Here is a 22,861-nt window from a genome sequence, read left to right as displayed (position 1 = left end):
TTTATTACTCACACCTTCCTTTTCCCTTCCATTTCGTTACTGGAGATGCTTTGGGCTAAACCCACTACACTTCATGGTGATTTTTATTTCAGGGGACGAAGGACTATGTCACCAAGCACAAGGCTGATTTATATAGCCTTTTTATGGAAAGAGAAAATTCAGGAGTGAACATTGGAAATAGGAGGAGAACAGGAGGAAACAGTAAAGATCTTTCCTCTTATGAATGGATTATTCATCTTATTAAAGTTAGAAGGAAAAAAAAAGTTACCCTTGTTAGAAACCCTTTAAAATAAATTTGCTAGCAAAAGGATATAATGGGAATGATTAAGTAAGAATCCACAGAAAAGTTTTAAAAGAGAGGGTGTATTTGGAACAACATCTTCAAGTTGAGAAATATGATTACAAATGGAATCCTTACCCCACGTGCTCTGACACTGAAAGAAAAGTCTGGAATAGACCTGAAATGGGGCAAAGCTGAGGAGTTCCTCCTTGTGAGCCTTTTCATGCAGGAAAGTGTTAAATAGTCAGAAGTGACAGACACACGGAGAACAAGATGGGATGCAAATCGAGTCTGTCTTGTAAAGAGAATCAGCAAGTAATTTCCACGTCTGTGGACCATTCTATTCGCATTCCCAGCCTACTGGAGCATTTATATCCTTTCCCCCTTATCTTTTTCCTGAACCTTGACCAGAGGCAAAGAGTGAGGAATATCACTACAGCAAAATCACCAGGATTCGTACCACCACCTCGTGCATGTGCCCAAGATAACTTCTTGAAGGAATGACTGTGTTTCACGGATGTTTTGGTATCAAAAGGGGCAGATACCCTGAAATGTGTCACTGCCTCATCTGGGAGTTTATGCCTGCAGAAAGAAGTGTGTGGGGGGGCCTTTATATACATAGGCTGAAGTGGATCTGAAAATGTGATGTGCTGTAGGACTTAAGGGCTCCTCTCAAATTAAGCAGTGGGGTCTCCCTGGAGCTAGTCAGAATGCCTCACACATCAGTTCATCCTAAACCTCCTAGAGAAATGGCTCAGTGGACAGACATGGATTATTATGTCTATTCTAAAATGTGAAACCTGTGTTTACTTTCTTCACCAGATCTTTAGTGAGGGGAGGGAAGGAAAGAATTCTGTTTGGTATTTCTTTGCTTTCATGCAGTTTTTTGTTTGTTTGTCTTGCTTTGTTTTTTGTTTTTGTTTTTCTTTAAAGCTGAGTTAAGATGGTTTAAGCTCTTTCATGGAACCAAGTGCTAATTTAGACTTTGAATTGCTTTTTGCTGCAGAAATGAGATATATATATATATATCTATATATATCTATATATCTATATATATATCAGTATAATAATCCCAGGAATAACCTAGTTAGCATTTCTCACAAAATTGGAAGAGGCATTTTTTAAGTTATAGAACATCTACTTCCTAGCAGCTTTCTTTTTACCTCCTAGTTTCAAGCGACTACTTTCCATGCTTCCCCTAGGTTTATGCTATTGTGTGCTGTTCTAAAGTGTCAGCCCCGGGAGAGAGTGGTAAGAAAGGAACAAAGCAATAGCTCACGACTATCAGGAATCCTATATTTGAAAATACTCAGGGAATGAGTCAGAGCGAACAATGATGATGAGTTAGGGTAATGGGCTTCCTGTGGGGGGAAAATTAACACAAAACAAACCTCTCTTGTTCCTTTTAAAGTGCCACTGACACAAACCAGGCCCTAGCATCTTCTTTTGGTACCCTGAGTTCCCTGGTCGGAGTGGACTTGAAATGGGGGAGGGTGTTGAGGATGACCGTTTCATGCCGAAGTCACAGAGCTCAGGTTCAAGGTAAGCCTGTAAGACTGAATGGTTGCAGAACTGAAGGCTGCATCTTACAAAGTGGAAATAAGGAACTGAATATGGACATGTGCACACATGTGTCTCTTCCTTGTCTAAAGTAATCAGTCTCTTGAATGATCGTTTTCACCATGATAAGTTTGTCACAGAGGAAGGCAGTGGCCATAGCTGCCTGGTATTCTGGGCTGGTTCGAGGGGATAGATGCTGTGGTGAATGCAGGTATGTTCCAAAAATAAAAGAAAAACAGAGAAAGAGAATGACCAAAATGAAAGATAGGAGAAAGAGGAGAAGGAGAAACCAAAAATGAACAACAAAGGAAGAGTATGAGGTGGCCCTGCAGTTTTTCAGATGAAATATTCCCGCTTACACTCGCTCACTGTGTTTTGCAAATCAATGTCATTTCTAAAGGAACTGTCCAAATTTTCCGGATATTCCTTCTCCTTCATCTGGTTGGTACGATGTGACTGCTTATGCTGGTAAAGGAAGCGGCTCATGATGGCGATGATCGAGAAGATGATGAATATCACCACTGCTATTACTCCTGTTGAGAAAGAGGGACGAGAGAGAGGGAAATTATCACAGATCATCCAATCAAGAGAGAGAATTCAATGTAGACAAGAAAGGCACTTAGGAGAAAGAAAGAAACAAACAAACAACAAACTCTGCCGCATGTCCAGTAATAAACACAGGCTGAAATGCGTTCAGGCTTCAGTTACAAAAAAACCTCTTTCAGGCTAGTGAGTGCTCAAGCCAGTTTCAATAAGAGGAAGTTTTATTTAATGGAGTAAGAAAGCCATCAAATAGATATGGAATCAGACTAGCAAAGGATCTCTTAGTAAATTCCTTCAAGACCTGCTTTGAAGAATGTGTCTGAATCATTTTTAATTAGCACATTTCTTTGTCACCTTGCAAATAAGTATCTTAGAACTACTTTAGCATCCTAGAAAAGAACACGCAGATATCTCACTTCCCAATACATGCTCTATGGATGTAAACTTGTTTATGGTATATTTTTGCTTTGCTAAAAATGTTTTATTAATAATGAAACGCTTACTAAATATTCAGGTCATTCTACCCTGCTGTGCACGCTGCAAGGCATAGGCTCGTTTGAAGATGGTACCCCTCGGTCCTCCAGAGTCAACTGCAATGGCAAACTTCTACACTGTTGTGTCAGATACTATCCTACTTTGATTGTATGTGATTTTACGGGACCTACTTGGCAAGCTGTCCTCACTGACCCTAAGGTCTTGTCCCTACCTTTGCCAGGAAGGCTCTTGAGAAGGGAATAGCAAAGTCAGCAAAGTTTACAAGGCAGAGTAAAACCAGGTAAGTTAACAAACCTAGAAATAAACTGGATATAGTGAGTGATACCCAGGAATGGGCTGCAGCATTCAGAGATGAAATACAGAACCAGTTTCTACTCTATTCAGGGTGGGAGGCTGTGAACCTCCAGGACTTTTTCTCAGGGGTTGGGATGAATTTCCTGCCTTAAACAGGCTCATAGAAGCCTGTACGTGGGTGGGAAAAAGTCAGCAGTCACAAAAGTCTTTTCTCCATTTGTCAAATGAGAAATTATAGGAAGAGAGACAGGCACCAGATGGTTTCCTATATTTCTTGTCGCCAAACAAAAATCAACTTGGACTCTTTACCCTGAAGCAGATATTCAGGTCAGACATTTGAAGAACTTCCTTAAGGAAAGGGTGTGTGTGTGTGTGTGTGTGTGTGTGTGTGTGTGTGTGTTTCCTCACAACCTTATTGTAACAATGCACTTCTGTGCTCCCCTTGCCATTTGTCTTTCCAGTCTAAAACACTACTCACTGGCTCTATTGTTACCTGTTTACCCAGCCCACCCCGCCTTGCCCCCGCCAAGCTGTGAGATCTTGCAGGGCAGCGTCCGTGTCTTTCATCCTTGTATTCTTGTACTTAGCGCTGGTCCTGACCCATAGTGGGGGTTCTTTCCATAGCCGTTAAATAAATGGTTACTGTTGATTTTTAAGAGCAGAACTCCATCTGGTGTGAATTAGTCCATCTAGCCTGCCAGAAAGCAGAGATGGGGCCACCTGTGAGGACCATGGTTCCCAGATGGAAATGAATTCTGTCTCTCACAGGCATCTTACACTAAACAAGTTTGGGATTCATTCCGTGTTGCAAGGCCCAGATGGAAAAATCAAGCTCCTGGAGGCAACAGCCAAGCTGAGGCAGAATACAGAGCAGTGAGGCCAAAAGGCTGTGAGAAAATGGAAAAGCAATGGGGGCGGGAGGGAGAGCGGAGCTCACAGCAGAGCGGACAAGAGCTGCCTCTGTAACCATATGTGCTGCTAGATCGGAAACTACAGTCCTGTGGGCTTCACCGTGCTCATTAGATCCACTCGGTGGAGAAAAGCCAACAGTACTACAGCTTTGCCCATCTGTCTGCCCCAACATGGCTTTTTCCCATATGTAGTTTTATTAGTTTGCTTTGTGCTTTAGGAAAAATGACAAGTGGATGAGATCAACAGGATGTACGCTGCCTGTCTCGAAGTAAATTATCCAGCTCTTGACTATGCGCTCAGCTGTCTGGTGGTTCAGGGAGGGATCCCTTCATGGAGCTGCTGGTGCCGGGCTTGGAGGGGAAGGTGCCTTTGATCATCCCAGCATGTGCGACTGTTCATGAAAAACCTCACGTTCTTAGATCATGCAGGGTTCTGGGTGCTGGAGAGCCACACTGAGGAAGGATTCAGGTAAGTTCCTCCAGAGCACAGAACCACTGATGTCTTTTCTGCTTACAGCCACAAAGAACGGTTTACCTCCGATGAGAGCCGAGTCACTTTGCACTGCGTTGGTGAGTGGTCCCCGCTCATCTGTCTTCCCAAGAAGATCTGAAAGGTGTAAAAGACACTCAAAGTCCTAGAAGGAGGTCTGCAATATGGCGTTGTGATGACACACCTGCACATTAGACCAGGTGCTCTCAAATAGTTGGCATTTTGGAAGGAACCCAATCACACCCAAAAAAGCATTTGAAGTGTACTGCTTACACCCCGTAGTTTCATGACCCTGTTCGTTTCTATGTAAGTTGTAAGATAAGAGGTTAAAAGACATGATGGTGGTACTCTGCTCGTATCTGCCTTGGCCCACAGCTTACCTCTCAGCCTACCCTTGAAGTCCCTTTATTCTTTGCTGGACAGTTCCTATGCGTGTCAACCGTGTCAACGACTTCTTCCCTCAAGCACACCTGCCTCTGCTTCAGAGGTTTCTTTAATTACAAGAGATTTCTGACTCCATTGGCAGGAAAGGGCAAAAGTGATGGTGAATTAGCACCCCCAAGAAACCCTCACACATTTTACTATATGTACATTAGCATATACGGTATAAAAAAAAAAGAGCGTCAAGTTTGAAGGCACATAGACCTGGTTTCGAATCCTAGCTCTGACACTTACTGGTCTGGTGACACTGAGCTACATACATTTTTAAATAGCAATCTGCAAATGTATTAAAGGAGATTAATAATCCTATAGGTATGCATATAGTGCACATAAAATTGTCAGGACCTATAGCACCTATCATTAGTATTGCTGTATCATTTAATCCTCAGGAAATGACTACAACATGATTATAATTTTTCCCAATCTCACAGATAAGGAAATTATATCAAAGCCATTAAGTAACCTGCCCAAAGTTGGGTAGTTCATTCACTGAAGATTCAGAACTCCAATCAAGGTTAGCCAAGTGTCGTATTCAGGTTCTTTCTAGGATACATACCTGACCATTGCCAGGAAAACACCAAGATTGGTGATGAGCAGGCAGCAGCAAAACTCTGTGCCCTTTCTTTGCTTGTAATTCATAACTTATTCGGCAATTGATGACCACACCTGATTAAAATAAATCCTAAGAACTCTCCAAGACACCTAGGATGACAGTGACTAAGAAAAGAAAAGGTATTTCAGGAAGCGGCAAAATAAGAGAAGGTATATGGATGGTAGTCCTATGGGACTTTCCTTTTATCAAGGAAGGTCACTTTTAATCACATGAATTGTATTACTGATAGATCAACAACCAGCCTGCCTTCCTGACCCCTAAACTCTTTAATCCTCAGAGCAGCAACCACTTAAACAGTAGTGAATATATATATATATACATTTTCAGATTGTTATTCAAAAATGTATGTAACACAATGTCACCAGACCAATAAGTGTCAGAGCAAGGATTTCAACCCAGATCAACGTGCCTTCAAGCTTGATGCTCTTTTTTTTTAATAACATATATGTTAATGTACATACAGTTAAACATATACACATATATCTATTTCTAACTACTCATCTTATTAAAATTAGGATTATCTAAACATATTAAATATCACTAAGAAGTCAGTCATAACTCTTAACCACCTGTAATCATACAAGGTAAGGAATTGGGTAATATTAGCCTTTAGCCTGGAAGCTTCTTGAAGACATCAAAGTAGCACTGGTGCGAGACGTTCCCTTGAGTATTTTCTTGCACACCTGATGAAGAATGCACTGTGGTCACTGCATTCACATCCGAATCCATCATCGAGCCACAGCTGGATTCTGTCAAGACCCCTTGGATGGTTACAGGTGCGGTGGCGGCATGGCGCAGGGCTGCCTTCAGTGGTGCTATATGGTTGTATTGGACTGAAGCCAGACAGCCAACAAAACCCAGGGTGTTTGCTTTAGCAACTTCAGAATCCAATCCAAGATTCTCTGCAACATGAAAGACAATCAGTTTTTTTAAACTATGCTCCATATCTACTTTCAGTAATGTCTGAAATTACAGAAGCTACCTCGTTATATTTTGAATAAAGGAAATTGTCCCCCATCTCTCTTCATCTCCTCTTTCCAAACTCTACCCCCGCTACCAGTGTCAGTATATCAACCACATATCATAGAAAATTGCTAGGGCTATCTTGCTTTGAGATAATGTTTCAAACTTCTAAATTTTCATTCATGTATTTTATGAACTGTAACGAATACTTAGTAAATCTCTTCTACACTCTAGATGTTTTATAGAATTTAGATCATTATCTCCATCACCATTTATTTATGGATTCTGGTGACTAATTCAAGCATACTACAATGCTCATTACAACATTTCACTCAAAATGATAGCAAGAAAAAAATGAAAAGAGGAAGACAGAGTGATTAGAATTCAAAGTGGTCCTCTCAGAAGTTTATCATGTTTGGTGTTTTAAGCAGCTTATATACACTGACCTTCCAGTCAAGATTTTCACATGCTTAGTTCTGTCCATGGTACTGATCGGTGAGCATGGATTTTTCTATGACAGAAATCAATCTCCCAACGTATCTTTGAGTCTTTATAAAAGATAACGAGGCAATCATTTATGATTCACGACAAGATCAAATGTCTCATTGTCTTCAAGATTTGTGGAAAGATTGTTCAGTAGCCCATTTCTTTATTTTAACAAGGATCATTTGGACAAATTGCTGTGATGCAATTACATAAAACTACAATACGGGATGAACCTTTTTCTTTTTCCCTTTAAGGCATAATAGTTTCAACAGACCTAGATTGTTCAGATAGATATTTTATTATGATAATATGTTTATTTTCTGGAAGAGGATAAGGACTTTCCTCTCTATCAGGTAAATTATAATTTATTTCCATCATAAATGATCAAGGAGTGCCACCAGGGATCACCAACAAAGCACTTTGTTGGCCACATTTAGGGAAGACATATAATGGACATATGGATCAAAATGAGAAATTAACATCCCTTAACAGTGCTTTTTCTAGTTTTGTCCTCATTATTGTCTCCCCCTTCAACACCCATGTAAACCTTGCTAATTTATCATCCCTCTCTTCTTACAGAAAAATAAAAGAAATCATGTATTAATTTTATGTGGCTATTGTAACAAATTAGCACAAACTTAAACAGCATAAAACAACACAAATGTTTTGTTTTACATCTCTGCAGAAGTCTGATACCGGTCTCACTGGGCTAAAATCGAGCTGCTGTCAATCTGCATTTTTTCTAGAGCCTCCAGGGAATAACCCATCTCTTTGTCTTTTCTAACTCCCCAAAACCACCCACATTCCTTGGCTTATAGCCCCATTCCTGTATCTTCAAAGCCAGCGATGTTGCATTTCTGTGTATCTTTCTTCCAAAGTCACACTTAATACTAATTCTCTTCTTTTACCCCTTCTTCCACTTTTAAGGACCCTCGTGATTGTACTGGGCTCAGCCAGATAATCAAGGATAATCTCCCTATTTTAAGGACAGCTGATTAGCAACATTAATTCTTCTTTGCCAGTTAGCTTAACATATTCACTGGTTCTGAGTATTAGGATTTGGCTATTTTTGTGGGTCATTATTCTTCCTACCACTCCATTCTTCTTGAGATTCTGTGAGAACTTTCCAGTTAATGATAATAAAAATCTAATAGAGATGTGAATTGACACTCTTCAAGTGTGTAAGAACATGGGGCAGGGGTGGGGAGGAAACTGCGGTCTTCCAAATATTCCTGTAAATATTCTACAGTGGTGGTACATATTTGTTACGTACTCATGAAAGCATCACGTATGCCTATTTCTCATTTTACACTTACGAAGACTGAGATTATGAGCATAAGAGACTGCTCAAACACTGTTATGCAAAAGTCTTCCACACCAAAAAGCTTTAATTAAGACTAAGTGCTATTTGTCGAGTGCCACCATAACTCAATGTACCCTAGTGTAATTTAGAATGCACATTAGCTACTGATTGGTAGTTTTCAAGGGATAGAGTTAGAGATCAGAGGTATTTACAGAAAGAAGACAAGAGAAGGGAAGCATAAACTTGTATGAATATTTTTGCCTTGTGGGATTTCAAAGCAGTGGAAAGTGACATGTCACTGCAGCTATGCCTTAAGGGTCTAAGTCAAAACTGCCAGATCTTATTCCTAGAATTCAGTTAAAAAGAAGCCTGTATTGGTGCCAAGGTCTTTGAAGGATATCGTTATTCTGACCACCATGAATCCAAGTTCCAGGTAAAAGAATCAGCACGTGGATAAATCGGGGGAAATGCAAGAAAATGACCACCTCTCTTTAAAGGAAGAAATGTTTTGGATCAAGTCTTATCTCTAGGAAAGTTAATTTATTCTAGATATATAAAAAGCATGCAAACCTTGAGAGGGTTCTGAAAAGAAATGAAGAAAGCAAGAGTCCTTGATAGCAGAAAATGCTCTCAGTATGAGGCCTGGCATAATGATTTCTAAGATTCTTACATATATGGAGAGGAAAAAAAAATGTTAAGATGGTTCCAGATTATATTTACTTCTTATAAATTTGTTACCTAATATGTGGTAAGAAACAGTTGTTTGCTAAAAATGCATTTGTTCAATATTCAACACCTATTGGGTACCTACTATATAATAATGCAATATTTTTTAAATTATAGAAATGTGATTGATGTGCAGTATTATGTTACTTTCAGGTACACTATAGAGTGATTTGACATTTGCATACATTATGAAATGATCACAATGATAAATCTAGTAACCATCTGTCCCCATACGAAGTTATTACAATATCATTGACCATATTTCTTATGCTGTATATTATATCACCATGGCTTATTTATTTTATAACTGGTGGTTTGCATCTCTTAAACCCATTCACCTATTTTGTCCACCCTCCACCTGCCCTCCCCCCCCCAACCCCTCTGGAAACCACCAGTTTTTTCTCTGTATGAAGGTTTTCATTGTTTGGTTTCTTTCTTTGTTTTGTTTAGTTTTTTAGAATCCACATAATAAGTGAGATCATATGATATTTGTCTTTGTATGACATTTCACTTAGCGTAATACCCTCTAGACTTATCCATGTTGTAGCAAATTATGAATTTATCCATTCATCTATCCATGGGCATGGGCACATAAGTTGTTTCCATATCCTGGTTATTATAGATAATGCTGCAATGACATTGGAGTGTATACATCTTTTCAAATTAGTGTTCCTGTTTTCTTTGGGTAAATACCCAGATATGAAAAGGCTATATCATATAATAGTTCCGTTTTTAACTTTCTGAGGAATCTCCATACAGTTCTCCATAGTGGTTGAACCAACTTACAATCCCACAAAAAGCACACCAGCATTCCCTTTTCTCTACATCCTCACCAACATTTGTTATTTGTTGTTCTTTTTGATAACAGCCATTCTGACAAGTGTGAGATGGTATGTGATTGTGGTTTAGATTTGTATTTCCCTGACGATTCGTGATGTTGAGCATCTTCTCATGTTTCTGTTGGCCACCTGTATGTCTTCTTTGAAAAAAAAAGTCTATTCATGTCCTCTACTCATATTTTTAATATTTTGAAATTGTGTTCCATGTATATTTTGGATATTAATCCCATGTTGGATACATCAATTGCAAATATCTTCTCCCATTAACTAAGCTGCCTTTTCATTTTGTTGATAGTTTCCTTTGCTGTGCAAAATCTTTTTAGTTTGATGTAGTCCCATTTAATTATTTCTGCTATTGTTTCACTTGCCTGAGACAGATCCAAAAAAATATTGCTAAGACTGATGTCAAAGAGTGTACTTCCTTTGTTTTCTTCTAGGAGTTTTATGGTTTCAGGTCTTCATTTAAGTCTTTAATCCATTTTTACTTTGTTTCTGTATATGATATGAGAAATTAATCCAGTTTGATTCTTTTGCATATAGCTGTCTAGTTTTTTCCAGCACTATTTATTGAAAAGATCTTTCCCATTTTATATTCTTGCCTACTTTGATGTGGATTAATTGAACATATAAGTGTGGGTTTATTTCTGGGTTTGCTATTCTGTTCCATTGATCTATGTGTCTGTGTGTGTGTGTGTGTGTGTGTGTGTGTGTGTGTGTGTGCCGGCACCATAATGTTTTGATTATTATAGTTTTGTAGTATAGTTTGAAATTAAGGAGTGTGATACCTCCAGTTTTTTTTCTTCTTTCTCAAGACTGCTTTGGCTATTCAAGGTTGTGTGTGTGTGTGTGTGTGTGTGTGTGTGTGTTTCCATACAAATTTTAGAATTATTTGTTTTAGTTCTGTTAAAAATGCCACTGGAATTTTGATAGGGATTGAGCTGAAGATTGCCTTGGGTGGTATGGTTTTAATAATATTCATTTTTCTAATCCATGAATATAGTGCATATACAGAGGACTTTTTTGCATCTATGTTCAGAATTTACAAGTTTGGCTTGTAATTTTCTTTTCTCCTTTTCCTTTCTTTTCTTTCCTTCCTTCCTTCCTTTTCTCTCTTTCTTTGTTTCTTTGTTTCTTTCTTTTGTGTGTGCAGGTCTTTTCTGGTTTGATATCAGTGTGACACTCACCTCATAGTATGAATCCAGATGCATTCCTTCTTCTTCAATTTTTTGGTATAATTTGAGAAGAACAGGTGTTAACTCTTCTTAAATATTTGGTAGAATTCACCTTTGAAGCCATCTGGTCCTGGACTTTTGTTCATTGGGAGAATTTTTTTTAATTATTTAAAAAAATTTTAAAATGATTCAATTCCATTACTGTTAATTGGTCTGTTCATATTTAATATTCTTGATTTCAGTCTTAGGAGATTGTAGGTTTCTAGGAATTTATTCATTTCTTCTAGGTTGTTCATTTTACTGACATATGATTTTTGTAGTTGTCTCTTAGGATCCTTTGTATTTCTGTGGTGTTAGTTGTAACTTCTCCTCTTTCACTTCTGATTTCATTTATTTGGGCCCTCTCTCTCTTTTCTTCTTGATGAGTCTGGCTAAAGGTTTATCAATTTTGTTCAGCTTTGCAAAGAACCAGCTCTTAGATTCATTGATATTTTCTTTTTTTTTTGGCTCAGTTTCATTTATTTCTGCTCTGATCTTCATTTCTTTCCTTCTACTACCTTTGGGTTTTGTTTGTTCTTCTTTTTATAGTTCTTTTAGTGTAAAGTTAGATTGTTTGAGATTTTTCTTATTTCCTGAAGTAGGCTTGTATTGATATAAAATTTCCTTCTAGACCTGCATTTGCTGCATCCCATAGAATTAGGATCATTGTATTTCCATTTTTATTTGTCTCCATGTATTTTTTAAATTTCCTCTCTGATTTCTTTAGTGATCCATTGGTTGTTTATTAGCATGCTGTTTAGACTCCATATGTTTGTGTCTTTTTGCATTTTTTTCTTGACTTTTAGTCTCATACAATTGTGGTCTGAAAAGACGCTTGATATGATTTACGTATTCTTAAGTTTATTGAAGCTTATTTTGTGGCCTAACATGTGATCTATCCTGGAGAATTTTCCATGTGCCCTTGAAAAGAATATGTACTCTGCTGGTTTCGGATTAACTGCTCTGTATATATCTATTCATCTATCTGGTCTAATATGTCACTTAAGACCAGTGTTTCTGTATTGATTTTCTGTCTGGATGATCTGTTCATTTATGTAATGGGGTATTAAAGTCCTCTATTATTGTATAACTGTCAATTTCTCCCTTTATGCTTGTTAATATTTGCTTTATTTCAGTGCTCCTATGTTGGGTGCATATATATTTATGATTGTTATAACTTTTTTGTTAGATTGATCCCTTTACATTAGGTACTGTCCTTCTTTGTGTCTTGTAACAGCATTTATTTTAAAGTCTATTTTATCTGATTTCAGTATGCTACCCTAGCTTTCTTTCATTTCCATTTGCATGAAATATCTTTTGTCCATCACCTCACTTTCTGTGTGTGTCTTTAGATCTGAAGTCAGTCTCTTGTAGGCAACATGTATATGTGTCTTGTTTTTTTATCCACCATCACTCTATGTTTACAATAATTGTTTTTAAAATATTATTTCTATTTCCCTTCCATGTATATGCTATTATCATCCAAGATATACAAGTGAAGAAGCTGACACTATTAACGTTAAAATATATACAGGAGCTCATGTGGCAAAGTTGAGATTTAAAGCAAAGTCTTTATGACTTGAAATGCCGAACTCTTTATGTAAGCTATGCTGCCTCCCTAAAAACCTTCCAAAAATATCCTAGGTATTTTTGTAAGATACTTTTACATAAATTAGCTAAGAAGAAATAGGTTGCAAAAACTAAGGAAAGCACAAGTCATTCTGAACTCTTGATTTTATTAAAAATAATGCATTTTCTAAGTCATTTTATTCAATTTTTAGGTTATAATTGCATTCAATTTATAAGGAACTAGGCAAGGGAACTATTGTATGGGCTGAGCTACAGAATAAATATGGAAGACAAACTTAACAGTGAATGTGGCTACTCAGAAGTGGTTGAATGAGAATGCAAATAAAGGCCCTACCACTGGAAAATGCCACTGTTCTCTTTCTCATTCTTCCCAAGGTTTTCTGCTAACATATGAGCCCCATCCAATCAGGAAGAACTGCAGGGTTTCTCCTTATATAATATATACCATCTCCTTGAGAAACCACAAATATCTTACAAAGAAAATTTCTTATTTGAAATTGACATAGTTTCTACCTCCCAACACACTTTAAATATCACTGAAATATCACTTCTGATTCTCATTAGAGTCTATCTCTCTGCCCTCAAATACTGACTTAGAAGCAGCATGGTATGCTGAAACAGCATGGATTGGAGGTAGGTAGACCTAAGCTGATGAATTATGCCCTTGAACATATGACTTGTATTTTCTCATTTCTGAGATTTGTCCACTGTAAAGTAGTGATAAATAGTACTGACAACATGTATTGTAGTGGAAATAAATATAAAAAGCATGATTCCTAGCTCAGTGCCCATACATGCATTTATTATTATTATTATTATCATCATCATCATCATCATTATTCTTCCTACTACTCTTCCAAAGAGTTCCAAAAGCCTTTGCCTAGATTCAAGGGCCCTCAACATACCCAAGTAGTACTGCATTTATATGAGAAAACTAAGATGTAAATGCTTATGTGCTTGTCGTAAAGACTAAACTTCCACTTCATACTGACTCATAACTGAATATATGTAGTACTAAAACTTTGAATGACTCAGTTGGTTAAGTTAGTATAGACTAACTCCTTTAAGCATCTGAAAACTTGACTATCTACATTAATTTGCAAACACTCATTTCTTCAAAGAAAAGCTATGCCCCTCTGTTAAAACTAGTGGATTTTGTGATGCCAAGGAAAACAGCACAGAACCAATGTTAGCCCCAGAATGTGCAACATTTTACACAGTCACAATTGTTTGACACTAAGAGAGTGATAGAGCCAATCCAGGCAGGTTTTTGTTTTTTTTCTGGATATTAAAAAAATAAAAAGAAAAGATCAGCAATTTGCTAAGCACAGACATTGCTGTAAGATGTAATATGACATTTGCTATATGTCAAAAGCCATTGATGACATTTGAAACATGAAGTGTCAAAATACAAGCCATGCAGACCCACACAACCTGGGCTTACGAGAGAGTAAAATGTACCATCACAAAACATAAATAAAGAACTTGATATTAATGGAAGATATAAGCGATGTATACAAGTAAAGAGTATTTCCCTCAAGAGTACTTTGTGTCTTTCGGTAATAGAGAAACAGTGAAAATTTAACTATCAGGAATATTCACATCTCTCAAATAAAGCTTTTAATTCTGAAAGAGGAATGTCAAACTGTATTAAAAAAAATACTTGGCATTTACTTAATGTTTTTATGCTTTTCATGGTATGAACACTTTTACAGCCTATGTAAATATTCATCCTTGTAAAATAAGAAAGTGTGAGATAATTATACCCAATTACCAGTTAGGAAAATTAAGACACAAGGTCAAGTAATTGTTTAAAGCAAATTACCCAGTCCGTGGCCAATCCAGGTCTGATACCTAAGTCTCTTGTATTCTGTCCTTCTTTTCTCTGTTATGCCATATTTAATAGCTTTCTGTAGGTATTGATTGTTGATAAGGCAAAAAGAAACCTCACCTCCATAACATGACTTAGAGCCCTTCACTAGCTAACACCCACCCACCCAGTCAGCCCCACCTGTGCTACATAGAACCGAACTTCTCACTCTTCTCTTAGTAGGTGCACATGTTCTCTCTGCCTGGAAGGCCCTTCTGTCCCTTAACTACCTGGATAATATCCGCTCCTTCTCTGTTAGACCTACATCTATTTATTGGTCACCTATGAGAATCACACTCTGTGTGAGACAGTGGACTTACAATTGACAGCTAGCAGACATATTTAACAGACCAGCAATGATTTCAGGCAATAAGTCTTATGGGAGGAAGACATCATTGTGGCTCTGGTATCACAGAAGAGACCCCTGACACAATCTAGGACAGTGGGGATCAAATTTAGTATGCAAATTAATTTTCCAGGGAAATGTATGAAAATGCATATCTTTGAATCTCTACTCATTCAGTAGGTCTGGTGTGGAGGTATCCAAGAATTTGCATTTTTAAAGCACATTCCTAGACACTTATGATATGGATGGTTCAGGAACCCCACTTTGAGAAACATTAATTTAGGAAAGATGGTTTGGAGAACAATGTATTAGGTGATCAATCAATCATGCATGAGAGGGTGGGCAGAGTGTTCCAGACACAAAGCAAAGCCTGTACAAAGCCTAGACTGAGAAAGTCCATCACATTTCAAACACTAAATAATCAAGTTAACTCTACCTTAAAATAAGGCAAAAGACGATGTTGAAAAGATATGCAGGGGCCAGGTGGAGTTAGGAAAGTACTTTCTCCATGTTCCCAAGGCATTTGCTTACTTCTAAGACACTTCTTTTATTTCACCGTATGTTTACAAGTCTGTCCTTCAACAAGATTGGCAGATTCTTGCTTTCAAGAAACCTGTCCCTTTCTAATTTCCAATCCCACCAACTAGGACACAGTGCCTAACACACAGAGCATTTTGTAAACTGTAAAAGGAATTAATAAATAAAAAATAAATGTTTCCTAATATCAACAGTAATGCGGCCTTATCAGGGATATTTAGATATATTTAAAACTTCATTCTGGCCGTTTACAAGCATTTAGTTTCTTTACTTTTACATTCACACTCACAACACATTATGTGGAATTCTCTTTAATGAAGCCCAATCCTGATGAGAACTTCATTAATATTTCCTGCAGCTCTGCCAATGGTACTCATCGAATATTTCTCTTCATTATTCTAAGTATTTTGTTACCTAAAGCTAAATAAACAGTTTCTATGGAACCTGAGTGACCCTGTACATTTGGATGCTATATATCACAGTGTCTATTCTGTTTGTAATGGCCCCATAGGCTTAAAGGATCAGAGTCTGTAGTTTTGCTCATCACACTGCTAAGGAGATGCCTGCCAAATACTGCATGACAGTTTCCTTATCTTCAGGTCTCAGGATGAAAGCCCCACTCCAGAAAATCCATATTATGATGAAGTTTTCCTTATTTGCTTACCACTAACTGCCAATTTACTAACATAGTATTTTGGGCATAGACGTTGATAAATACATTTTTTGGATGATTAAACGGGTCTCAATTGCACAGGATCTGGCACATAGTAGGTCTTCCATTACTCTTCTTTAAGTAGAAATATATACATACACATAGATAGACAGACAGACAGATGGATAGATGGGTAGATAGATGATAGATAGATAGATAGATAGATAGATAGATAGATAGATAGATAGATAGACAGACACTAATATTACAAGAAACATACAAAAATAACCAAGTTGATTCGGTCAACAAAATTCTACCATTTGAGAATTCATTCTCTCCAGTGAATAGCTCATGGGCTCAACTATATTTTTCATTTTTAAATTGGGTTCCTTAGTTACATGCATTACATAAAAGCAGCTCTATAGATATATGACAGTGACTACTGGATCAGTAAAACCTTAGCAATATATCCAAATTTAAAATTCTAGATATCATACTGCCAATGCCAATTCTGCTTATTTTCCACAGAAAAGTCACTTTTCTGACTTTAAGACTGAGATGCTCAAGTTAACGTATAAACTCATTCCTTTGGGATTTAAAAATACAAAAAGAATTCATCCTAGGGTGCTGATTATTTATTTGATGTGGGTCCAGAACTAGACAACTCACGTGTCTTGATTTATGTTGTTTACTCTGTTAAAGGAAATGAGCAAAACTAGAGTCCTGCATGTCCTAACAGAGAGTCTTTTAACAGAGTCCAAAAATAACCTATAGAAACATACTCTATTCTGTTATGGAATTACTAGCTGTGAAGTTAAAAGAAGTACCAAAAAGAGTAAAAGCCATACTGAGCACCTCCAGTGATCTGATGTTATTTCTTTTATTGTTTACAGAGTTAGGCATAATGCATATTTTGTGAGGAGGCTTTCTCCTGAAAGTAACAGAAAATCCAACTTGCAGAGACTTAAACATTACAGGGATGAGTTATCTCAAATAACAAGGAGTGTAGAGGCAAGGAGAGCTCTGAGCATGGAATTTCAGGGCTTCTCCTCTGTGGCTGTCTCATCCTCAGGCTGGAACATGGTGGTCGTGCAGTTCCAGGCATCATATCCAGACACAACAATGTCCAGAAGCAATACATAAATACATAAACAAAAGCTGCCTCAATTCTGTGTATTTTTTTTAAGAATGGAGAATCCTTCCTCAGAACCACATACACACAGTTACCCTGAAGGCTTCTTCTAATTGGCTAGATTGTGTCCCAGGTTTATGCTACTCCAATCACTGGCAATGGAGAGGGACCACAAGCATTTGCTTAGATCAGCAGTTTTCAAGACTTGTTTTTAGTTTCCAGATCCATTCTCACTCTTAAAAATCTTGAAGAGATTTTGGATATCTATATCTGTTTTGGATCTATCAATATCCATTGTGTTAGAAATGAAAACTGAGAACATTTTAAAAGAAGCCACAGTACACATTCCATTAGCCGTCTAAGAGGTGATATCATCACACATCTTGTAGCCTCTGAAAAACTCCATTCTACACGCATGAGAGAACACGAGTGACAAAGTTCATTAATATCTATTATTAAAATGAAGATAGTTTTGACCTCGTGGATTCCCTGAAAAGGTCTCAGGAGTCCACCCTCCCAATGACCACAGGACCAAACTTTGAGAATCACTGGCTCAAACAAATCAGGAGGAATCCTCAGGGATTGCAGATGAAGACAACCTTCCCACGAGCACATGAATTCATAGAGGAGCATGAATGCTTAAATAAAATTGGAATTCTGTTAGGCAGGGAAAAATAAGTCAAAATGGATGTTGGGTAGGCAATCAACACTGTCAGTTGCATACATATAAGGCAATCTCTGGAGGGAAGGAAAGAAGGAAGGGAAGGAGGGAGGGAGGGGAGGAGGGAGGGGGAAGGAAGGGAAGGAGGGAGGGAGGGGGAAGGAAGGAAGAAAGAAGGAAAGAAAGAAAGAAAAAAAGAAAAAGGAAGAAGGAAAGAAAGAAAAAGAGAAGAAAAGAGAGAGAGAGGGAGGGAGGGAGGGAGGGAAGGAAGGAAGGAAGGAAGAAAGAAAGAAAGGTATTCAAAAATAACTTCCTTTTAAACTGAATGTATGTGTGTGTGTATCCACCCCTCCCACCATACACACATTCAGTTTAAAAAATAGTTATTTTTGATCAGTCATATACTGACCTCTGCAAAAATCCTCACGTCTAGGTTGAATGTCCTAAATTTGGCTGCTCTGTATAAGGAAAAATGAGCTATTCTATAGGGACCGAATGGAGACCAGCCATGGGCAATATTGATCAATGTGCATAGCAATGACTGGTCCTTGGTCCTGGCAGCTGATCTTTCTGGGAAACAAAACTTCTGTGCTGCTCCCAGGCCTGGGGGAGGGAGAGATGGCATATTTGTCTTTGTGTGTCTAGATTATTATCCAATATATAATTTTTTAATTATTATATTAAATAAAAATAACTCATTCAAATATTTCTAACATGATGATCATAAAGCAGCCCCTTCATCTCTCTAAGTCTCAGATTCCTTATGGGTAAAACTGATCATTGTATATGCCTTGAGGTTTGGTTTACAAGACACATGGTGTGGCAGACAATAAGCCCCACCCTCCAAAGATGTCCACGTCCGAATCCCCAGAACCTGTGAATATGTTACATTACTTGGCAAAAGAGACTTTGATAATATGAGTAAGTTAAGGGTCTGGAGATACAAAGATTATCCTGGGTTATCTGGGTAAACTTAAGGTGATCATAATGGTCCATATAAAGGGAGGCAGTCAGAAGTAGGAGATATGATGACAGAACCAAGAGGATCTAGTAATTTGAGGAAGGGGTTACAAGCCAGAGAATGCAAGTAACCACTGTAAGTAGGAAATGGAAAGGAAACAGTTTCTCCCCTGAAGCATCCAGAAGGAACACAGCTCTGCTAGCACCTTAATTTTAGCCTCATAAATTTCACGTAAGACTTCTAACTTCAAGAACTGTACGATAAATTTACCTTGCTTTAAGCCACTGATTTTATGATAGTTTGCTAAAGCACCAACAGGAAAATAATAAACATAGGAACACTCTTTGAGAATGCTAAAGCAGTTCTACTTTCTACATTTAAAACATGCCCAGAAATTAATATTTTAGTGGCTATAAAACAATGATAATTTTCTTGTTTATATATTTCTATTTAATAAAGTTGGTCATCGTAAACTGTCTCCACTTTATGCAGGTCCAATATGCATGAATTTCAGTTACCATGATTTAAATAACACCAGTCCCCCAACAACATGATTCAAGTTTCAGTGACTGTGATATAAGCGTAAGCAATAGTGCATAAAGTACAAACTCTGTTGCTAGCTCTTCAGTCCACAAATTAACAGGTAAATAGCAGGTGTGCATCATGATTAGTAACCAGTCACATCATTTCTTTCAAAGTCTGTGGTAGATTGGCCATTGTGCCATTGCTGATTTAATGAACACACAGACAGCAAAGCGTATAGTTGTGTAGCTTCTTTGTATCTCAGTAATAAACCCATATGACATTTTACAGAAAAACAGATAACCCAAAGAGGGAATTGGTCAGCAAAGATGATTTTGTAGCAAAGAAACAGAAAGTGAGAGCCCTGGAAGTGAAATTCAAATATAAATAGATTTATAGAAGAAATAGCTGGCTATGGAAATGCTGACACTGACACAGAAAGACTCTAGGTCTGCAGTCATAGGAAATTAGCGAAGGTGATAGGAATCGATATAAATGAGGTGGTTCATGACAAACAGAATGGCAATGTCCCAGAGGAAGTGATGCCAGCAAAAAACTTCACAGTAAAAGAACTCTCCAAGATGTTTCATGACATTGAAAACACAAAGGATGAAATGGTGGAAGCTGATCCAAACTTAGAAAGCAGCATGACAGTTGACCAAGGCATAAGAAAGATGCGCCCTCCATATTTAGTCATACAGCTAGATGGCGGCAAGCACTGTTCAAATTATTCTTGAAAGATTTTTTGCAAACAAATGAGATAGTCTAATTCTCAATGTTTCTAATATTTTAGATTACAGAGTACTAAGTAAATACTAATTTTTCTTCATTTCCCTAAGAGAGTTTTTATTTATTTATTTTTATTTTAGAACTTTGTATGGAAGTTTAGTTGATTTATACCTTAAAAGAGTTGTTAATGCTTTGGCAAAAATTGTTTAAAGGTCATAGAGCTAATCATGTTTTTCTCATGAATAATTAAGATGTCTATTCGCAGTTTCAGTTCGTGTGGTCACTTACTGTTCTGCAGAATTGGGTAAAGTAAGAACCACCTCCATAATATCCATCAGGACAGGATTGCTTACTAAGTGTCAAAGGCTGCTTTAAGTGCCTTATAACACTTAATCATCATCTGCATTATTGTGCCCACTTTAAAGGGAAGAAAATGGAAACAGTTGAGGTTAAATAATACAAAGGAACACCCAATAAGTGATAGAGCTGGGATTTGAACCTACCCAGTGTAAACTCATTCCCAGACTGCAGGACACTACACCCGCTTCTTCTTGTACTTGCCAACACTCCTAGAACATCAATTATGCCCCGGCTTTGCCCTGTTCAAGTTAGATGAGCAGTTGGGTTGTGATGATCACATCACAATAACCTGGCAAAGTAGAAACTACGGTGCGCTCCATGCCACAGGTGAATGAAATTAAGGTTTAGAGAAGTGAAGTAACTTGTCCAAGGTCTCACAATAAATGTTAAAGCCTGAGGGCACACAAAGAGGCCAGGTGTGGTAAATGTAGTGACACAATATATTTTGTTGAATAAATGTGTTCGGTGATTGACATATATCATATGGTATCACTTATATGTGGAATCTAAAAAAATGATACAGATGAACTTATTTACAAAACAGAAATAGACTCACAGACATAGAAAACAAACTTACGGTTACCAAAAGGGAAAGGAGGCAAGGGATAAATTAAGAGTTTGGGATTAACAGATACACGCTACTATGTATAAAATAGATAAACAACAAGGACCTAATGTATAGCACAGGGAACTATATTAAATATCTTATAATAACCTATAATGGAAAAGAATCTGAAAAAGGATATATATATATATATATATATATATATATATATATATACACATATATATATCAATATTTTTTGCTGTACACCTGAAGCTAACACAACATTGTCAATTAACTATACTTCAATTTAAAAAATGGTTATTGAAAAAAAAATGTGTTCAATGATTGAACTTTTAAATTCTATTCTGTTTGTTTTAAACTCGGTAAATCGTTTTCCTGTGAATTTATTAACCTACTTCAGTGAAGTGTGCTCACCCCAGAGAGCCAAACTCTCTTCCTTCCTGATGAAAGAGGGTGTTAACTGGCTGGTAACCTCATGTGGTCATCATGGCTGATGATTGCTTACTTGCTGTTCTTCAGGATAGCATATTTGTGTTTTAAGATGAATCTGTAAGACTTCATAAAAAGGAAAAGTATATTTCTGGGATTTCATTGCAAGAGGTATTTTGGAACTAGTGTGTTTCGTAGTCGGCTTGCAATCACACTGTAAATGTAATTCAGTAAGTACTAAATGAGGATGGATTGTGCACGAAGCATCGGTGATGTTGTCTGCGTAAAGGCTGAGCCCGCTTAGCTCTCAGAGCGGGTGTGCCACAATTATGGTGCACGACCCACCAGCGGGGGACTGGCCCCTAAGGCAGCCCCCAACCATGCCAGTCTAGACATTTCTTTCCTCAACTTCCTGTAGAACTCTCATCTATAGCTCTTGCTTCATACTTAACCTTATGCACCCTTGTTTTGTCTCTTGCATTGTTTTCCTTGACACACAAGGAGGTGGCCTCCTGGATGATGAAGATCAAACTAGCTTCAATGACCCAGATGTGAGCAGACATACTCATCCTCTATCTCCTCTGGAGGGCAAGAAACCCATGAGGTATCATCCCAACCCCCACCCATCAGTTCTCAGCCATTTATACAATTGCTCTGCATCAGTGAGCATCTGCATTTGGCTAAAAGGGTAGCATTTTCTTCTCTCTTTCTCCATCTGATTCAGAGAGTATAAAATCACACATTATTCCTGTTAGCTATAATTTGCATTTGACTGCATGTAACAGACAATTTAAAAAAAAAGAGAGAACAGTAGCTCAAATCAAGTAATAGTTTATTTTATTTTTTATTCCCAGTTAATGAGAAGTCTGATGTTAATCTGTCTAAGGTTGGTATTTTGGCTCCAGATATCATCAGGGTCCCAGAAAATTTTTTTAGATTTACACTTTCCTCTTCATAGGCTATAGCTTTTGTTTTCTTCCTCATAAGATGACTCAACAAACTCCAGCTACTACCCTTATGTCCCAGTAGGGGGAAGTAGTGGGGGCAAAGAGCAAAAAGGTACACATCTGCTAAGTCAGCCTTTTTGAAAACTACTGACTTCTTCTTGGAGACCATTTTCCAGGACCATGTTGCATGGCCATTCTTAAGAAGTAGGCCAGGGGTGTCCTGGTTTTAACTAGGAACTTTGCTCCCTCTAAACAGGAACAAAAATTTAATGAAAAACATCACTGTGTTCAATAAAGAAGAGGAGAATGAATATTGGATATTAGGTAGGCTGTTAACAGGCTCTGACTCAATTCCCTTCTGACAAACTTTCTTCTCTATACTTTCCTCCAATTACACTGTTA

At 37.6% G+C, this 22,861-nt stretch overlaps 1 protein-coding gene across 2 annotated transcripts in view; it reads right to left on the bottom strand.

Annotated features, from left to right (window-relative positions):
• Positions 1-2,176: 2,176 nt before the first annotated feature.
• The window catches only part of CNTNAP5 (contactin associated protein family member 5), an 887,247-nt gene continuing 866,562 nt past the window's right edge, over positions 2,177-22,861 (bottom strand). For both annotated transcript variants that reach the window (XM_059927107.1, XM_059927108.1), the window contains exons 22-24: positions 6,311-6,529; positions 4,619-4,690; positions 2,177-2,373 (exon numbers count right to left, since the gene is read on the bottom strand). In XM_059927107.1, coding sequence (XP_059783090.1) covers positions 2,177-2,373; positions 4,619-4,690; positions 6,311-6,529 — 488 coding nt within the window. The remainder of the gene's footprint in view (positions 2,374-4,618; positions 4,691-6,310; positions 6,530-22,861) is intronic.

The sequence above is a fragment of the Balaenoptera ricei genome, chromosome 7 (genome assembly GCF_028023285.1).
Source record: "Balaenoptera ricei isolate mBalRic1 chromosome 7, mBalRic1.hap2, whole genome shotgun sequence".
Lineage (NCBI taxonomy): Eukaryota > Metazoa > Chordata > Mammalia > Artiodactyla > Balaenopteridae > Balaenoptera > Balaenoptera ricei.
This window is presented reverse-complemented; position numbering and strand designations above follow the sequence as displayed.